The sequence below is a fragment of the Salmo salar genome, chromosome ssa17 (genome assembly GCF_905237065.1).
Source record: "Salmo salar chromosome ssa17, Ssal_v3.1, whole genome shotgun sequence".
Classification (NCBI taxonomy): domain Eukaryota; kingdom Metazoa; phylum Chordata; class Actinopteri; order Salmoniformes; family Salmonidae; genus Salmo; species Salmo salar.
The window spans coordinates 19,140,810-19,160,302 of NC_059458.1; the positions used below are offsets into that span (position 1 = coordinate 19,140,810).

The window sequence follows — 19,493 nt, forward strand, 5'->3', positions numbered from 1 at the left end:
ATTCCCCTTCATCAGATTCCCCTCTATCATATTCCTACTATCATATTCCCTCTATATCATATTCCTCTCTATCATATTCCCCTTCATCAGATTCCCCTCTATCATATTCCCCTCTATCATATTCCCCTCTATCATATTCCCCTCTATCATATTCCCCTCTATCATATTCCTCTCTATCATATTCCTCTCTATCATATTCCTCTCTATCATATTCCCCTTCATCAGATTCCCCTCTATCATATTCCCCTCTATCATATTCCCCTCTATCATATTCCTCTCTATCATATTCCTCTCTAACATATTCCTCTCTACCCTCCATCCACTCCCCCTCCCTTTCCCTCCTCCTCATCTCAGCACAGCTCCGCTCCATCGGGTAGATTTGGAATTCAACATTTTAACATTGCAACACTCCCCAGATTTGTGAAAAGTAAACATTGTGTGTTTATACTGTGTTATACAGTATGCCTTGACAAAAATCAAACAGAGAGTAAACCTTATTTCTTTAGTTTTTTTATTCCTTTTTTCAATGCATGCAAAAATACAGTATTCCTCCCTGCTCTCTCTCTCTATTACCCAGTCTACTCATCCATCTTCAAGCTTTCATCCCTTCCCTGCTCTTCTATCACCCTCTCAGTTCCACCTCCAACTGGCTCACTCTTTTTCTTCTTCTCCAGTCTCTTCCTCTCCTCTTTCCTCATCTTTTCTCTCTTCTTCTCCTCCTTTTCTTGAATCTTTCTCTCCATCTCCAGGAACTCAGCTTGAGCTTTCTCTCTCTTTTTCAGCTCCTCAGAACACTTCTTCTCTTTCTTAATCCTGTCTTTCATCATGTCATTATGTATCTTCATCAGCCCCTCTAACCTCTTTTTCTCTGCCTTGTCCTCCTCTTTTCTTTCCTTCTCTCTCTTTTTCTGTTCTAACTTCTCCCTCTTTTTCTCAGCCTTCATGACTTTCTTCTGCTCTTTCTCTCTCTCTTTCATCTCTTTCTTCTCCCTCTTTTTTTGCTCCTCCTCCTTGTTTTTCATCTCCTTTCTCTCTTTCTCGTCATCTTTCAACTTCTTATTCAGTTTCTTACTTTCCCCTTTTCTATCCATCTTCAAAAATGGGATTTTCTGCATGTGGTTCCTGACCAGAAAGCCCACTCTTCCCAGGATGGTCTCTGCTCTCTCTGATGAAACCATCCCATTGGAGCTCTTGGAATGGGCACAGTCCGCATCACACTTCAACCCCTCCCTCGGTCTCACCTCCTCCTGGACGCTCCTCTCTTCACTCTCAATGTCAATGCCTATCCTATAATCCTGACAGGAAGACATTGATTCTAGATGTAATATTGTTCCAATGTGGCACATTCAATACACATTTGAGTGATCAACATACAATGATGGCCTCATGGGGCACACAATTTGGAGGACAGTAATTAAGGTCATTTGTTTTTTTTGTATCCCCATTATATTTTACAAAACCCATAAATGTTAACCCTAGTGAGGGGTGATGTTTCATACTATGAGCAAAGAGCAGCAAGTTTGGGTCAATTCCAGTCAATTCAAGAAGAACTCTAAAATTCCAATTCTCTTCAATGCTTTGAATTGAAATGGAACTGACCCCCAACCCTGTAAAGTAGTAGTGTAAAATAGGACACCTACCTTTGTCTCTTCCAGGGTCCAGGTCCTGGGTTCATCATTGTGGGTTGACAGAGTTAAGTTAGCATCTGGGTCCAGCTGGTGAGCATGAGTGCAGAGATACACCTTCTTAGTAGTGCCCCTCCCTTTCTGATTTGGATCATTGTGGTCTTTGTCATGGATGCATGCCAGGCTTGGAGGAAGTGCTAGGACAGGGTTTGTATCACCTGTCAGTTCCTCTCTCTTGACAGTGGATGAAACTGCACTTTCCTCTGTGTCAACTAAGCGCTCTGTGTGTTCCTCAACTGTCTCCTCTTGCTGTTTGTGGTCAATGCAGTGGGTACAGGGCAGCCTTAGAGGCAGTGCTGCGGGTGCAGGAGGACTTTTACCAGCCAAAAACTCCTCTTGGAAGACAGTGGACACGGAAACAGCTGCTTCCCTCGCAACTATCGTCTCCTCTGGCTGCTTATGGTCATTGTCCAAAATGTGTGACAAGCTTGGAGGCAGCCTTGGAGCAGGGCTTTTATCACCCAACAGGTCCTCTCCCTGGACAATGGATGTGCCTACAGTGATCTCTGTGGCAAGGGAGGACTCAATGGCGTCCTCTTTTTTCTCCTTGGTCAGTTTGTGGTCAGAGTCACGGATACATGGCGAGCTTGGAGGCAGTGCTCCAGGGTCAGGAGGGCTTTGATCAGCTGCCATGTCCTCCTTTAGGTGAGTGGACACATCATTGGTTATTCCACTGGCAACTGGACACTTGTTGGTTCCCTCTACTGCCGACCCCGGCAGTTTGTAGTCAATGTCAAAGACACGTGACAGACTTGGAGGCAGCATTGGGACAGGGCGTTTAGCTGCTGATCTGCCCACTCCATCAACAGTAGCTGTACCTGAAGTGTTCTCTGTAGCACCTGAGACCTCATAGGCATCCTCTACTGTCTGCTCTGGTGGCATGAAGTCACCGTCAAAGACTGATGGCAGGCATGGAGTCAGCACTGAAAGAAGACTTCTAGCTGCCCATCGGTTCTCTCTCTTGACAGTGGCCGTGCCTGCAGTAGCCTCTTTGGCAACTCGGTACTCTGTGGCTAAAACAGCAGGCTGGGAGGTTTCCGGGACATTGAATGATTTGCCAATGAACCGCTGAGCCAGTGGTGGGAGGGAGAAAGGATAGAATCTGTCCTCTTCCTTGATATTAGATTTTGCCACTGGAGCAACTGAGACCTCAGTGGTTCCCTCTAATGTCTGCTGTGGTGGCATGGAGTCATCGTTAAAGAAGTGTGGCAGGTATCGATGCAGCATTGAGGAAAGATGTGTATCTGTCGATAAGTCCTCTCTTTTACCAGTACGTACATCTGCAGTGGCCTCTGTGGCAACTGGGCACTCAGCAGGGACAAAGTATGAAAATACAATGAACCGCTGTGCCTCCTGAGCGCGTATGGCCAATTGAGAGGGGGGATGTAACATGGTTGGTATAGGCCTCCGATTGGTGAAAGCCAGTGGTGGGAGGGAGTCAATACAGGGAGCCATGAACTCAGTGAGTGGACGGTTTGTCACATCTCTCACATTCTGCGTGAGAAAAAAACAGGCATGTTGAAAGTGATCACATTCAGTACATACATACTTTGTGAGTCAATGCTATTTACTTATACATCACATATACAGTGCCTTCGGAAAGTTTTCAGACCCCTTCACTTTCCCCACATTTTGTTACCTTACAGCCTTATTCTAAAATTGATTACATCGTTTTTTCCCCTCATCAATGTACACACAATACCCCATAATGACAAAGCAAAAACAGAATTGTTCCAAATTCATCACACATTTCTTTTGAAATATCACATTTACATAAGTATTCAGACCCTTCACTCAGTACTTTGTTGAAGCACCTTTGGCAGCGATTACAGCAGAGAATATTTTTGGGTATCACTCTACAAACTTGTGCTTCGGGAATTCTCCCTTTCTTCTCTAAAGATCCTCTCAAGCTAAGTTAGGTTGGATGGGGAGCGTTGCTGCACAGCTATATTCAGGTCTCTCCAGAAATGTTCGATCCGGTTCAATTCCAGACTCTGGCTGGGCCACTCAAGGACATTCAGAGACTTGTCCTGAAGCCACTCCGGCATTGTCTTGGCTTTGTACTTAGGGTCATTGTTCTATTGGAAGGTGACCCTTTGCCCAAGTCTGAGGTCCTGAGCATTCTGGAGCAGGTTTTCATCAAGGATCTCTCTGTACTTTGCTCTATTCATCTTTGCCTCGATCCTGACTAGTCTCCCATTCCCTGCCGCTGCAAAACATCCCCACAGCATGATGCTGGCACCACCATGCCTCACCGTAGGGATGGTGGCAGATTTCCTCCAGACGTAAAGCTTGGCATTCAGGCCAAAGAGTTTAATATTGGTTACATCAGACTAGAGCATCTTGTTTCTCATGGTCTGAGAGTCTTTAGGTGCCTTTCGGCAAACTCCAAGCGGGCTGTCATGTGCCTTTAACAGAGGAGTGGCTTCCATCTTGCCACTCTACCTTAAAGGCCTGATTGGTGGAGTGCTGCAGAGATGGTTGTCCTTCTGGAAGGTTCTCCCGTCTCCACAGATGAACTCTAGAGCTCTGTCAGAGTCACCATCGGGCTCTGGTCACCTCCCTGACCAAGAGTCTAAATACTTATGTAAAACAGGTATTTCAACATTTCTAAAAACCGGTTGTCGCTTTGTCAATATGGGGTATTGTTTGTAGAGAATTTGCATTTATTTCATCAATTTTAAAATAAGGCTGTTACGTAACAAAAGGTGGAAAAAGTCAAGGTGTCTGAATACTTTCCGAAGGCTCTGTATATATCTAGTGTCCTCTCAGATGCTCTGCACCAGTCTGTACCAACCCTGGTCTTCTAGCCAATGGGTGAACTAAGTGTAAAAACACTTACAGCTCCACACCCAGCATTACATTTGACATTTAGCAGATGCTTTTATCCAGAAAGACTTACAGTTAGTGCATTCAACTTAAGGTAACTAGGTGGGACAACCATATAATCCTGATATGAAGGTCTATGAGAGATCACATGGTCTAGTTTATAATTTTTTTTTAAAGACAAGACAACCATAAGAACTGAGGACTATGTACATAACAATACTCAAACAGAGAGACAGACACGATACAACACAAGAAAAGATATCAGACAAAATATTGTTAGCTTACATTCCATGGTATATCGCACATTTTTCCCTTATATTGACGTATTTACTTTAATCAATATTGTTTAATAGAACTCTAGTCCACTTTGTCAATGTTGGTCTTGTTACCTCCTCAATCAGGCTTGGCATTTTCCTCGTCTCAAACCAAATCCTCTTCATTTCCTTCTCCTGCTCCCTCTGGGTCTGCCACACCAGAGCCAACCTGACTCCCAGCTCCATCATGTAGTCTGTCTGGATCGCCCTTTCCTTCAACTGACACTCAGCCCTGCTCTGTGTCAGCGTTGAACCCTCCATGTCTTCCTCCTAGCTAACAATAACTCTGGAAAATACATAACGTTGTAGGAAGTGGAGTTTTACTAACCAAAGAATAATGCATCTCTTTACAATATGCACACATTTTCTTCCCGTTTACTTACAATGAAGCAAGTGACAATCCTGATCCAGAGATGATTACGCAATAGGCCTATCTGATTTACTAGTAAAAAGTTGGCTACTGGAAAAGTGACCAAGTTCAAATGAATCGATTTTGTATGTTCCTATCATTATGTGCTCAATATCCTTTATGACATCATCATTGTGATGCAAGCCGTTGCCATTGGAGATGACAAAGCACAACACAGACTTTAAAAAGCAAACTTCAGGCTCTCTCTGTACCTTACTATTGAGCCTTATTCAACCCCTCATGTATCGCCACTCCATATTGGGCCTGGTTCTCACAAACCACACTAATCACTTATATCATATCATTCAAAACGTTTTTTGGGGGGTAGAAAATGACTCTATCCATGCAGGACCTAACTTGTACAGTTTCATCTATTTTAAACATTCCAGTCTTTCTTTGAGTGCCTCTGAGTCTACCTCAATTATAGAGGTCTATCAATTCAACCATTTGAAATGGATAACCATTCAATCAAGAAAAGCAGATTTGAATAAAAAAATGTAGCAGCTACAAATTAGGTAGACCTACTTGTTTTTTACACTACCTACCCTTTTGGTACATATCTATTGAGATAATTGATTACAATGTGTGTTGGTGATTAACACAGAGAGAGGGGTATCTTTCATCAATATAATGCAATTGCCATTAGGCAGGCTCACTACAGTAACTAACATGCCATCTCAGGTGTCAGGATGAACAATTTTATCACACAAAAAGAGGTATTCAAGCAAACTGTCTCTCTCCAACAGTTTCAACAGATTGTATGTTAGGCCTGTTAGTAATTTGAAAAGTATTTATTCTACAGGAACATAGTTATACAGTAAGTTATATTACAACCTACCTCTCAAGTAAGCAGCCTGGTCTCTCTCTAATGAAATAGGACATTAATAATCTGTCAGTGGTTAGTTGAATCAGTCACTTTGCACTGTTCTGTTTGTCTGTACAACAGCTAACCTCCTAGAATCAGAATCTTGTGATGTCACAATGAAGGCCTCATTGCCATGACTACCCACAGAAGCTCTCATGTGTAATCAAATGCTGGAACATTTCACCTTTTTAACCTATGCAGCACAGTCATACCTAATATTTACATTGAATCCATGTAACCACAATTTTTATTCAAATAAAATACTCTACCTCATTTCAAATGGTTGACCATTCGTAATACAGGTGTTTTGCCTATTTCAAAGTCAATATGTTTTAGATATCACAACTAGCATCCAGGTTTACTAGGTTATTTGTTTGATCTCAGCCTACCACTAATGTAAATGTTTCTCATCATCCTCTTCATCATTAATATAATATTTAGGCTACCTTACTACAGTTAAACAAGTCTTCCATAGACTATGACACCTCAGTAACATAGTTCCAACAAAGAAATGAGGGTTCAAGAAAATATCTCTCTTCAACAGCCTCAGCTATTAGCCATATGATCAACAAGGTCAAATGCAGCACTACAATCAAGAAGCAGCTCACCCACACGTTTATCTTGGTCAAGTGACCTGAGCCATTGATGGGTTAAATCAACTAGAGCTGTTGCAGTTGAGGGATCTTTACGGTAGGCATGCTGGTAGAGAAATAAGATGTGCTGGATGTGTAATTATCTAGGCCTAAAACATTTGGTTGAAGAGTAGGTGTCCCTGAATTCTTGTATTGTAGTTCAATAAATTATTAATTAAGGAAATCAATATCAGCTGACAATTGAACAGAAGTTTTAGACCTGCCAGCAGGTCCCTTTGTTTAAAAACGTTTTAGAAATGTTTCTTATCCATGTCTTTCCAGTTGATCTAACCAATCAGACTCGAACAAAACACATTCCTCCATTCATTCCCCTCTATCATATTCCTGGGGCTTAGCCCCACATTTTTAGCAAAAAACTGGCTGTCCTGTTTTGCATGTTATTTTGACATTAATACGTCACATATCAGTTTGCAAACAATGTAAAATATATATATATACAGTACCAGTCAAAAGTTTGGACACACCTACTCATTCAAGGTTTATTTTCTCTTTTTGTTCTACATTGTAGAATCATAGTAACTATGAAATAACACATATGGAATAATGTAGTAAGAAAAAAAGGGTTAAACAACTTAAAATATGTTTTATACTAGAGATTCTTCAAAGTAGCCACCCTTTGCCTTGATAACAGCTTTGCACACTCTTGACGTTGTCTTAACCAGCTTCATGAGGTAATCATCTGGAATGCATTTTAATGAACAGGTGTGCCTTGTTAAAAGTTAATTTGAGGAATTTCTTTCCTTAATGCGTTTGAGCCAATCAATTGTGTTGTGACAAGGTAGGGGTGGTATGCAGAAGATAGCCCTATTTGGGGGGATAAGGCCATTTTATGGCAAGTTCAGTTCAATAAAGCAAAGAGAAATGACAGTCCATCATTACTTTAAGACATGAAGATCAGTCTATCAGGAAAATGTCAAGAACAGCAAGCGCTATCATGGAACTGGCTCTCATGAGGACCGCCACAGGAAAGGAAAACCCAGAGTTACCAGGGTGTTGAAGGGTGCCAAAGCAAACAACCAAAAAGCCACAAGACTACCACAACAGAAATCAAATAAAGGTGTCTGCATGAAGAGAGTCTCTCCAATGACTGTGGAAGAGGTGTATTTATCATGGGACACACCCGGGCCCAGGTGTTTCCCATGTAGCTGACGACCCTCCCAACTCGGCCCACCGGCATCCTAATAAGGAAACAGAGTGGGAGGGTCGTCACACAAGTAACAGACACATCTCAACATACACTGTTCAGAGGAGACTGCATGAAACAGGCCTTCATGGTCGAATTTCTGCAAAAAAAACACTACTAAAGGACACCAATAAGAAGAGACTTCCTTGGGCCAAGAAACACAAGAAATGGACTTTAGACCAGTGGAAATCTGTCCTTTGGTCTGATCAGTCCAAATTTGAGATTTTGGTTCCAACCGCCGTGTCTTTGTGAGACGCAGAGTAGGTGAATGAATGATCTCCGCATATGTAGTTCCCAGCCTGAATCATGGAGGAGGAGGTGTGATGGTGTGGGGGTGCATTGCTGCTGACACTGTCTGTGATTTATTTAGAATTCAACCACACTTAACCAGCATGGCTACCACAGCATTCTGCAGCGATCCGCCATCCCATTTAGTTTGCGTTTAGTGGAAGAATAATTTGTTTTCAACAGGACAATGACCCAACACACCTCTAGGCTGTGTAAGGGCTATTTGACCAAGAAGGAGAGTGATGGAGTGCTGCATCAGATGACCTGGTCCACAATCACCCGACCTCAACCCAATTGAGATGGTTTGGGATGAGTTGGATCGCAGAGTGAAGGAAAAGCAGCCAACAAGTGCTCAGCATATATGGGAACTCCTTCAAGACTGTTGGAAAAGCATTCCAGGTGAAGCTGTTTGAGAGAATGCCAAAAGTGTACAAAGCTGACATCAAGGCAACGGGTGGAAACTTTGAAGAATCTCAAATATAAATGCATTGTCTTGCATTAGGAGGAACCCAGGGCCAACCGCACCAGCATATGGTTTCACAAGGGGTCTGAGGATCTCATCTCGGTACCTAATGGCAGTCAGGCTACCTCTGGCGAGCACATGGAGGGCTGTGCGGCCCCCCCAAAGAAATGCCACCCCACACCATGACTGACCCACCGCCAAACCGGTCATGCTGGAGGATGTTGCAGGCAGCAGAACGTTCTCCACGGCGTCTCCAGACTCTGTCACGTCTGTCACGTGCTCAGTGTGAACCTGCTTTCATCTGTGAAGAGCACAGGGCGCCAGTGGCGAATTTGCCAATCTTGGTGTTCTCTGGCAAATGCCAAACGTCCTGCACGGTGTTGGGCTGTAAGCACAACCCCCACCTGTGGACGTCGGGCCCTCATACCACCCTCATGGAGTCTGTTTCTGACCATTTGAGCAGACACATGCACTTTTGTGGCCTGCTGGAGGTCATTTTGCAGGGCTCTGGCAGTGCTCCTCCTACTCCTCCTTGCACAAAGGTGGAGGTAGCGGTCCTGCTGCTGGGTTGTTGCCCTCCTACGGCCTCCTCCACGTCTCCTGATGTACTGGCCTGTCTCCTGGTAGCGCCTCCATGCTCTGGACACTACGCTGACAGACACAGCAAACCTTCTTGCCACAGCTCGCATTGATGTGCCATCCTGGATGAGCTGCACTACCTGAGCCACTTGTGTGGGTTGTAGACTCCGTCTCATGCTACCACTAGAGTGAAAGCACCGCCAGCATTCAAAAGTGACCAAAACATCAGCCAGGAAGCATAGGAACTGAGAAGTGGTCTGTGGTCACCACCTGCTGAACCACTCCTTTATTGGGGGTGTCTTGCTTATTCCATTTGCACAACAGCATGCGAAATTTATTGTCAATCAGTGTTGCTTCCTAAGTGGACAGTTTGATTTCACAGAAGTGTGATTGACTTGGAGTTACATTGTGTTGTTTAAGTGTTCCCTTTATTTTTTTGAGCAGTATATATTTCGATTTGTTAATTATAGATAAAACGTATCGTTGCTCAACGGCCATTGGACATTATCATCAAGTTGGAAATCGCAAATTCAACAATGAGTTGTTTGGAAGGAATCAGTCGCTAACTGCAAGAATTGCAAAGCAGTCATTAGCCTGCTATTCACTGGAGTGGCTGTGTAGTCCCAGATCTAAAATTAAGGGTCTCTTTTCCTAGTTCAAAATTAGAAAAAATCAACATTGGCCATGCTGTCAGTGAGGCATGATTTGTGCAGTGCTCTAAACAACTGTTAACTCGGAACTGCAAAATCTGACTTTAGTAAGTTCAAGACAACTGGGAACTCGGGGAAAAATGATCTACGACTAGGAAAATACATTTTGAACTTTCATCCAGCTCGGAATTGTAAATTCGGAACTCAGGCCTCATTCTAGAGCTACGTCCTGAAGATCACTGATGTCATCATGATTCATGCTTTTTTTGTTGTTGAGTTCCCAGTTTTCTTGAATGCACCATGAATCCAGAAAATGCCAGACTTTGATGACAAAGTTTGGTGACAAAATTTGCCGAAGATGGACCGCCGCGCCACCTTCCTGTTCAAGTGAGCTGCTACATAAATTAAGTAATATGGCAGGGAGATATATATACCGTAGCTAAGAAAGTAAGCTGTTAGTAGCCCATGTGCCTCACCGAATGAATGAACTATTTCGCTGCCAGACAAGGCTTTGCTGATAGCCAGGTAAAGCAGTGGTAAGGTGTTGGGACAGCTTTATGTAGGCTCGAACAGTTTGTGGGCACCGTTTTTCACCCTTATAGTGCAATTCATGTATTGTTTAGTGTTGTGTGGTGGCTTTGTTGGCATGCATCCAACATTTTTTTTTCTTTGCCCCACCAAGATTTACAAGCTGAAATCGCCTGTCACGTCCTGACCATAGTAAGTGGTTATTTTCTATGGTAGAGTAGGTCAGGGCGTGACAGGGGGTGTTTTGTGTTTTTCTAGGTTTTCCATTTCTATGTTTTAGTTCTAGGTTTTCTATTTCTATGTTGTTGTTTTTTGGGTTGTTCTCCAATTGAAGGCAGCTGGTCCTCGTTGCCTCTGATTGGAGATCATATTTAAGTAGGGGATTTTCTTCCTGGGTTTTTGTGGGCAGTTGCATTCTGTTTAGTCTCTGTACCTGACAGAACTGTAAGTCGATCGTTTCCGTTTGTTATTTTGTTATTAGTGTTTTGAGTTAATAAATATCATCATGAGCACTTAACATGCTGTGTTTTGGTCCCCTCTATACCATGCCCGTTACATCGCCACTGATCATATTCCCATCTATCATATTCCTCTCTATGATATTCCCACTATAATATTCCTCTCTATCCTATTACCCTTTATCATATTCCCTATATATCATATTCCTCTCTATCCTATTACCCTTTATCATATTCCCTATATGTCATATTCCCCTCTATCATATTACACTCTATCATATTCCCTCTATCATATTCCTTATATATCATATTCTCCTCCATAATATTCAACTCTATCAAATTCCCTCTATCATATTCCCCTCTATCATATTCATCACTACCATATTCCTCTCTATCATATTCCCCTCTATCATATTCATCACTACCATATTCCTCTCTATCATATTCCTCTCTATCACATTCACCTCTATCATATTCCTCTCTATCATATTCCTTTTCTATCATATTCCTTTTCTATCATATTCCCCTCTATCATATTTTAAGGCCCGATCCCGGAGATGAGAAGCAGGTACGGGGAGTCAAACATTTAATCGGGAACAGACCGAACAAGACAGGAACCGTGTCAACACACGGGTAAACAAGGACATATGACAATGAATGCATAAGCAGGGAACAGAGTTTGGAAAACGACAGATATGGGGAAGGTAATGACAGAGGTGATTTAGTCCAGGTGGGGTCCAATAATCGCTGATGTGCGTGACGGTGGGAAGGCAGGTGTGTGTAATGATGATGGCAGGAGCGAGCAATGCTGGGGAGCCTGGCGCCCTGTAGAGACAGGGGGCAGGCGTGACACATATTACACTCTATCATATTCCCCTCTATCATATTCCTCTCTATTATATGTTCCTCTATCATATTCCATTCTATCATATTTGCTTCTATCATATTCCCTCTATCAAATTCATCTATATAACTTTCCCATCTACCATGTTCCCCTCTATCATATTCCTCTCTATCAAATTCCCCTCTATCATATTCCTCTATATCATATTCCCTATATATCACATTCCCCTCTTTCATATTCCCCTCTACCATATTCCCTCTATAATATTCCCCTCTATCATTTTCTTCTCTATTATATTCTCTCTATCATATTCCCCTCTATCATATTTTCTCTCTCAATTTCCTGTATCACATCCCTCTATCATATTCCCCTCTATCATATTCCCTCTACCGTATATCTCCATATTGTATTCCCCTCTATCATATTCCCTTCAATCACATTCCTCTTGATCAAAATCCTCTTTCATATTTCCCTCTATCATATTCCCCTCTATTATATTCCACTCTGTCATATTCCTTTCTATTATATCCCTCTCTATCATATTCCCCTCTTTCATATTCTCTCTATCATATTCCCTCTATAATTTTCCGATCTATCATATTACACTCTATCATATTCGCTATATATCATATTCCCCTCTATCATTTTTGTCTCTATCATATTCCTCTCTATCACATTCCGCTCTGTCATTTTCCTCTCTATCATTTTACCCTCTATCATATTCCTTATATATCATATTCCCCTCTATCATATTCCTCTATCATATTCCCCTCTATTATATTCCCCTCTGTCATATTCCTCTCTATTATATTCTTCTCTATCATATTCCCCTCTTTCATATTCTCTCTATCATATTCCCTCTATAATTTTCCGATCTATCATATTACCCTCTATCATGTTCGCTATATATCATATTCCCCTCTGTCATATTCCCCTCTTATTACATTCCTCTATATTATATTCCTCTGTCATGTTCCTCTCTATTGTATTCCTCTATATCATATTCCTGTATTGTCCTATATTTTAATATAATGTATTTATATTTTTAATCCCAGCCCCAATCCCTGAAGAAAGCATTTTGCCTTTTGGTAAGCCGCCATTGTAAATAAGAATTTGTTCTTAACTGACTTGCCTAGTTAAATAAAGGTTAAATGAAATAAAATAAATAAAATATCATATTCCTCTCTATCATATTCCTCTGTATCACATTCCTCTGTATCACATTCCTACTATCATATTCCTCTCTATATCATATTCCTCTCTATCATATTCCCCTCTATCATATTCCCTCTATCATATTCCTCTCTATCATCTTCCTCTCTACCCTCCATCCACTCCCCCTCCCTTTCCGTCCTCCTCATCTCAGCACAGCTCCGCTCCATCGGGTAGATTTGGAATTCAACATTTTAACATTGCAACACTCCCCAGATTTGTGAAAAGTAAACATTGTGTGTTTATACTGTGTTATACAGTATGCCTTGACAAAAATTCAACAGAGAGTAAACCTTATTTATTGAATTTTTTTATTCCTTTTTTCAATGCACGCAAAAATAAAGTTTCCCTCCCTGCTCTATCTCTCTATTAACCAGTCTACTCATCCATCTTCAAGCTTTCATCCCTTCCCTGCTCTTCTATCACCCTCTCAGTTCCAACTCCAACTGGCTCACTCTTTTTCTTCTTCTCCAGTCTCTTCCTCTCCTCTTTCCTCATCTTTTCTCTCTTCTTCTCCTCCTTTTCTTGAATCTTTCTCTCCATCTCCAGGAACTCAGCTTGAGCTTTCTCTCTCTTTTTCAGCTCCTCAGAACACTTCTTCTCTTTCTTAATCCTGTCTTTCATCATGTCATTATGTATCTTCATCAGCCCCTCTAACCTCTTTTTCTCTGCCTTGTCCTCCTCTTTTCTTTCCTTCTCTCTCTTTTTCTGTTCTAACTTCTCCCTCTTTTTCTCAGCCTTCATGACTTTCTTCTGCTCTTTCTCTCTCTCTTTCATCTCTTTCTTCTCCCTCTTTTTTTGCTCCTCCTCCTTGTTTTTCATCTCCTTTCTCTCTTTCTCGTCATCTTTCAACTTCTTATTCAGTTTCTTATTTTCCTCTTTTTCCTCCATCTTCAAAAATGGGATTTTCTGCATGTGGTTCCTGACCAGAAAGCCCACTCTTCCCAGGATGGTCTCTGCTCTCTCTGATGAAACCATCCCATTGGAGCTCTTGGAATGGGCACAGTCCGCATCACACTTCAACCCCTCCCTCGGTCTCACCTCCTCCTTGACGCTCCTCTCTTCACTCTCAGTGTCAATGCCAATCCAATAATCCTGACAGGAAGACATTGATTCTAGATGTAATATTGTTCCAATGTGGCACATTCAATACACATTTGAGTGATCAACATACAATGATGGCCTCATGGGGCACACAATTTGGAGGACAGTAATTAAGGTCATTTGTTTTTTATATCCCCATTATATATTCCAAAACCCATAAATGTTAACCCTAGTGAGGGGTGATGTTTCATACTATGAGCAAAGAGCAGCAAGTTTGGGTCAATTCCAGTCAATTCAAGAAGAACTCTAAAATTCCAATTCTCTTCAATGCTTTGAATTGAAATGGAACTGACCCCCAACCCTGTAGGGTAGTAGTGTAAAATAGGACACCTACCTTTGTCTCTTCCAGGGTCCAGGTCCTGGGTTCATCATTGTGGGTTGACAGAGTTAAGTTAGCATCTGGGTCCAGCTGGTGAGCGTGAGGGCAGAGATACACCTCCTTAGTAGTGCCCCTCCCTTTCTGATTTGGATCATTGTGGTCTTTGCCATGGATGCATGCCAGGCTTGGAGGAAGTGCTAGGACAGGGTTTGTATCACCTGTCAGTTCCTCTCTCTTGACAGTGGATGAAACTGCACTTTCCTCTGTGTCAACTAAGCGCTCTGTGTTGTCCTCAACTGTCTCCTCTTGCTGTTTGTGGTCAATGCAGTGGGTACAGGGCAGCCTTAGAGGCAGTGCTGCGGGTGCAGGAGGACTTTTACAAGCCAAAAACTCCTCTTGGAGGACAGTGGACACGGAAACAGCTGCTTCCCGCGCAACTATCGTCTCCTCTGGCTGCTTATGGTCATTGTCCAAAATGTGTGACAAGCTTGGAGGCAGCCTTGGAGAAGGGCTTTTATCACCCAACAGGTCCTCTCCCTGGACAATGGATGTGCCTACAGTGATCTCTGTGGCAAGGGAGGACTCATTGGCGTCCTCTTTTTTCTCCTTGGTCAGTTTGTGGTCAGAGTCACGGATACATGGCGAGCTTGGAGGCAGTGCTCCAGGGTCAGGAGGGCTTTGATCAGCTGCCATGTCCTCCTTTAGGTGAGTGGACACATCATTGGTTGTTCCACTGGCAACTGGACACTTGTTGGTTCCCTCTACTGCCGACCCCGGCAGTTTGTAGTCAATGTCAAAGACACGTGACAGACTTGGAGGCAGCATTGGGACAGGGCGTTTAGCTGCTGATCTGCCCACTCCATCAACAGTAGCTGTACCTGAAGTGTTCTCTGTAGCACCTGAGACCTCATAGGCATCCTCTACTGTCTGCTCTGGTGGCATGAAGTCACCGTCAAAGACTGATGGCAGGCATGGAGTCAGCACTGAAAGAAGACTTCTAGCTGCCCATCGGTTCTCTCTCTTGACAGTGGCCGTGCCTGCAGTAGCCTCTTTGGCAACTCGGTACTCTGTGGCTAAAACAGCAGGCTGGGAGGTTTCCGGGACATTGAATGATTTGCCAATGAACCGCTGAGCCAGTGGTGGGAGGGAGAAAGGATAGAATCTGTCCTCTTCCTTGATATTAGATTTTGCCACTGGAGCAACTGAGACCTCAGTGGTTCCCTCTAATGTCTGCTGTGGTGGCATGGAGTCATCGTTAAAGAAGTGTGGCAGGTATCGATGCAGCATTGAGGAAAGATGTGTATCTGTCGATAAGTCCTCTCTTTTACCAGTACGTACATCTGCAGTGGCCTCTGTGGCAACTGGGCACTCAGCAGGGACAAAGTATGAAAATACAATGAACCGCTGTGCCTCCTGAGCGCGTATGGCCAATTGAGAGGGGGGATGTAACATGGTTGGTATAGGCCTCCGATTGGTGAAAGCCAGTGGTGGGAGGGAGTCAATACATGGAGCCATGAACTCAGTGAGTGGACGGTTTGTCACATCTCTCACATTCTACGGGAGAAAAAAAACAGACATGTTGAAAGTGATCACATTCAGTACATAGATACTTTGTGAGTCAATGCTATTTACGTATACATCACATATACAGTGCCTTCGGAAAGTTTTCAGACCCCTTCACTTTCCCCACATTTTGTTACCTTACAGCCTTATTCTAAAATTGATTAAATCGTTTTTTGCCCTCATCAATGTACACACAATACCCCATAATGACAAAGCAAAAACAGAATTGTTCCAAATTCATCACACATTTCTTTTGAAATATCACATTTACATAAGTATTCAGACCCTTCACTCAGTACTTTGTTGAAGCACCTTTGGCAGCGATTACAGCATAGAATATTTTGGGGTATCACTCTACAAACTTGTGCTTCGGGAATTCTCCCTTTCTTCTCTAAAGATCCTCTCAAGCTAAGTTAGGTTGGATGGGGAGCGTTGCTGCACAGCTATATTCAGGTCTCTCCAGAAATGTTCGATCCGGTTCAATTCCAGACTCTGGCTGGGCCACTCAAGGACATTCAGAGACTTGTCCTGAAGCCACTCCGGCATTGTCTTGGCTTTGTACTTAGGGTCATTGTTCTATTGGAAGGTGACCCTTCGCCCCAGTCTGAGCTCCTGAGCATTCTGGAGCAGGTTTTCATCAAGGATCTCTCTGTACTTTGCTCTGTTCATCTTTGCCTCAATCCTGACTAGTCTCCCATTCCCTGCCGCTGAAAAACTTCCCCACAGCATGATGCTGGCACCACCATGCCTCACCGTAGGGATGGTGGCAGATTTCCTCCAGACGTAAAGCTTGGCATTCAGGCCAAAGAGTTCAATATTGGTTACATCAGACTAGAGAATCTTGTTTCTCATGGTCTGGGAGTCTTTAGGTGCGTTTTGGCAAACTCCAAGTGGGCTGTCATGTGCCTTTAACAGAGGAGTGGCTTCCATCTTGCCACTCTACCTTAAAGGCCTGATTGGTGGAGTGCTGCAGAGATGGTTGTCCTTCTGGAAGGTTCTCCCGTCTCCACAGAGGAACTCTAGAGCTCTGTCAGAGTCACCATCGGGCTGTGGTCACCTCCTGACCAAGGCCCTTCTCCCCCGATTGCTCAGCTTGGCCAGCTCTAGGAAAAGTCTTGGTGGTTACAAACTTCTTCAATTTAAGAATGATAGAGGCCACTGTGTTGTTGGGGACCTTCAATGTTGCAGAGAGTTTTTGGTACCCTTCCCCAGATCTGTGCATCGACACAATCCTATCTCGGAGCTCTACAGACAATTCCTTCGACGTCATGGCTTGGTTTTTGCTCTGACATGCACTGTCTGCTGTGGGACCTTATATAGACAGGTGTGTGCCTTTCCAAATCATGTTCAATCAGTTGAATTTACAACAGGTGGATTCCAATCACATTGCAGAAACATCTCAAGGATGATCAGTGGAAACAGGATGAACATGAGCTCAATTTCCAGTCTCATAGCAAAGAGTCTAAATACTTATGTAAAACAGGTATTTCAACATTTCTAAAAACCGGTTGTCGCTTTGTCAATATGGGGTATTGTTTGTAGATTGCTGAGAATTTGCATTTATTTAATCAATTTTAAATTAAGACTATTACGTAACAAAAGGTTGAAAAAGGCAAGGTGTCCGAATACTTTCCGAAGGCACTGTATATATCTAGTGTCCTCTCAGATGCTCTGCACCAGTCTGTACCAACCCTGGTCTTCTAGTCAATGGCTCAACTAAGTGTAAAAATACACGCACCACACCCAGCATAACATTTGACATTTTAGACATTTAGCAGATGCTTTTGTCCAGAACGACTTACAGTTAGTGCATTCAACTTAAGGTAACTAGGTGGGACAACCATATAATCCTGATATGAAGGTCTACGAGAGATCGCTTGGTCTAGTTTTTTTAATTTTTAGAAAAGACAACCATAAGAACTGAGGACTATGTACATAACAATACTCAAACAGAGAGACAGACACAATACAACACAAGAAAAGATATCAGACAAAATATTGTTGTCTTACATTCCATGGCATATCGCACATTTTTCCCTTATATTGACGTATTTACTTTAATCAATAATGTTCAATAGAACTCTAGTCCACTTTGTCAAAGTTGGTCTTGTTACCTCCTCAATCAGGCTTGGCATTTTCCTCGTCTCAAACCAAATCCTCTTCATTTCCTTCTCCTGCTCCCTCTGGGTCTGCCACACCAGAGCCAACCTGACTCCCAGCTCCATCACGTAGTCTGTCTGGATCACCCTTTCCTTCAACTGACACTCAGCCCTCCTCTGTGTCAGCGTTGAACCCTCCATGTCTTCCTCCTAGCTAACAATAACTCTGGAAAATACATAACGTTGTAGTAAGTGGCGTGTTTCTAACCAAAGAATAATGCATCTCTTTACAATATGCACACATTTTCTTCCCGTTTACTTACAATGAAGCAATTGACAATCCTGATTCAGAGATGATTACGCAATAGGCCTATCTGATTTACTAGTAAAAAGTTGGCTACTGGAAAAGCGACCAAGTTCAAATGAATTGGTTTTGGCTGTTCCCATCATTATGTGCTCAATATCCTTTATGACATCATCATTGTGATGCAAGCCGTTGCCATTGGAGATGACAAAGCACAACACAGACTTTAGTTACCAACATATATTGTAATCAATTATCTCAATAAATATGTACCAAAAAGGTATGTTGTGTACAAAACAAGTAGGTCTACCTCATTTGTAGCTGCTAAATTTCTAATAAAAATCAGCTTTTCTTGATTGATAGGTCATCCATTTCAAATGGTTGAATTGACCTCTTTAAAACTTTTTCGAATGTTATGATATAAGTGATTAGTGTGGTTTGTGAGAACCAGGCCCAATATGGAGTGGCGTTACATGAGGGGGTTGAATAAGGCCCAGTAGTAAGGTACAGAGAAGTTTGCTTTTTAACACAGAGAGAGGATTTTCTGATAGAATGTATTTGCCATTAGGCTGGTTCACTACAACAACTGTAACATGCCATCTCAGGTGTCAGGATGAACCATTTACTCACAAAAGAGAATTCAAGCAAACTGTCTCTCGTCAACAGTTTCACTTGTCACCATGATTGTATGTTAGGCCTACTTCAAATTACTTGTGTAAGAACAAGACCTTTTAAAAGTAGTTATTCTACAGAAACATAGTTATACAGTAAGTTATATTACAACCTACCTCTCAAGTAAGCAGCGTGGTCTCTCTCTAATGAAATAGGACATTAATAATCTGTCAGTGGTTAGTTGAATCAGTCTCTTTGCACTGTTCTGTTTGTCTGTACAACAGCTAACCTCCTAGAATCAGAATCTTGTGATGTCACAATGAAGGCTTCATTGCCATGACTACCAACAGAAGCTCTCATGTGTAATCAAATGCTGGAACATTTCACCTTTTTAACCTATGCAGCACAGTCATACCTAATATTTACATCGAATCCATGTAACCACAATTTTTATTCAAATAAAATACTCTACCTCATTTCAAATGGTTGACCATTCGTAATACAGGTGTTTTGCCTATTTCAAAGTGAATAT

The 19,493-nt window shown here is 42.5% G+C and overlaps 2 protein-coding genes across 2 annotated transcripts; both read right to left on the bottom strand.

The window, feature by feature from the left end:
• Positions 1-538: 538 nt before the first annotated feature.
• Positions 539-6,152, bottom strand: LOC106575416 (uncharacterized). The gene is made up of 4 exons (XM_045700383.1): positions 6,076-6,152; positions 4,904-5,114; positions 1,641-3,179; positions 539-1,295 (listed from the first exon to the last, which is right to left on the bottom strand). Exons 2-4 carry the CDS (start codon positions 5,087-5,089, stop codon positions 579-581), a joined length of 2,442 nt encoding a protein of 813 aa, XP_045556339.1. The 5' UTR covers positions 5,090-5,114; positions 6,076-6,152; the 3' UTR covers positions 539-578.
• Positions 6,153-14,070: 7,918 nt separating this feature from the next.
• Positions 14,071-19,244, bottom strand: LOC123728068 (uncharacterized). Its single transcript, XM_045698605.1, has 3 exons — positions 19,138-19,244; positions 18,061-18,271; positions 14,071-15,937 (listed from the first exon to the last, which is right to left on the bottom strand). Exons 2-3 carry the CDS (start codon positions 18,244-18,246, stop codon positions 14,294-14,296), a joined length of 1,830 nt encoding a protein of 609 aa, XP_045554561.1. The 5' UTR covers positions 18,247-18,271; positions 19,138-19,244; the 3' UTR covers positions 14,071-14,293.
• Between the last annotated feature and the right edge of the window lie 249 nt (positions 19,245-19,493).

What these genes read in the sequence shown, in the direction of transcription:
- LOC106575416 (XM_045700383.1), bottom strand. Translation starts at nt 5,089, where the DNA reads ATGGAGGGTTCAACGCTGACACAGAGCAGGGCTGAGTGTCAGTTGAAG. An exon ending in TGCCAAGCCTGATTGAGGAG is followed by an intron (nt 3,180 to 4,903) that starts GTAACAAGACCA and finishes TTTCTCACGCAG; the next exon opens with AATGTGAGAGATGTGACAAA. An exon ending in GGACCCTGGAAGAGACAAAG is followed by an intron (nt 1,296 to 1,640) that starts GTAGGTGTCCTA and finishes TCTTCCTGTCAG; the next exon opens with GATTATAGGATAGGCATTGA.
- LOC123728068 (XM_045698605.1), bottom strand. Translation starts at nt 18,246, where the DNA reads ATGGAGGGTTCAACGCTGACACAGAGGAGGGCTGAGTGTCAGTTGAAG. An exon ending in TGCCAAGCCTGATTGAGGAG is followed by an intron (nt 15,938 to 18,060) that starts GTAACAAGACCA and finishes TTTCTCCCGTAG; the next exon opens with AATGTGAGAGATGTGACAAA.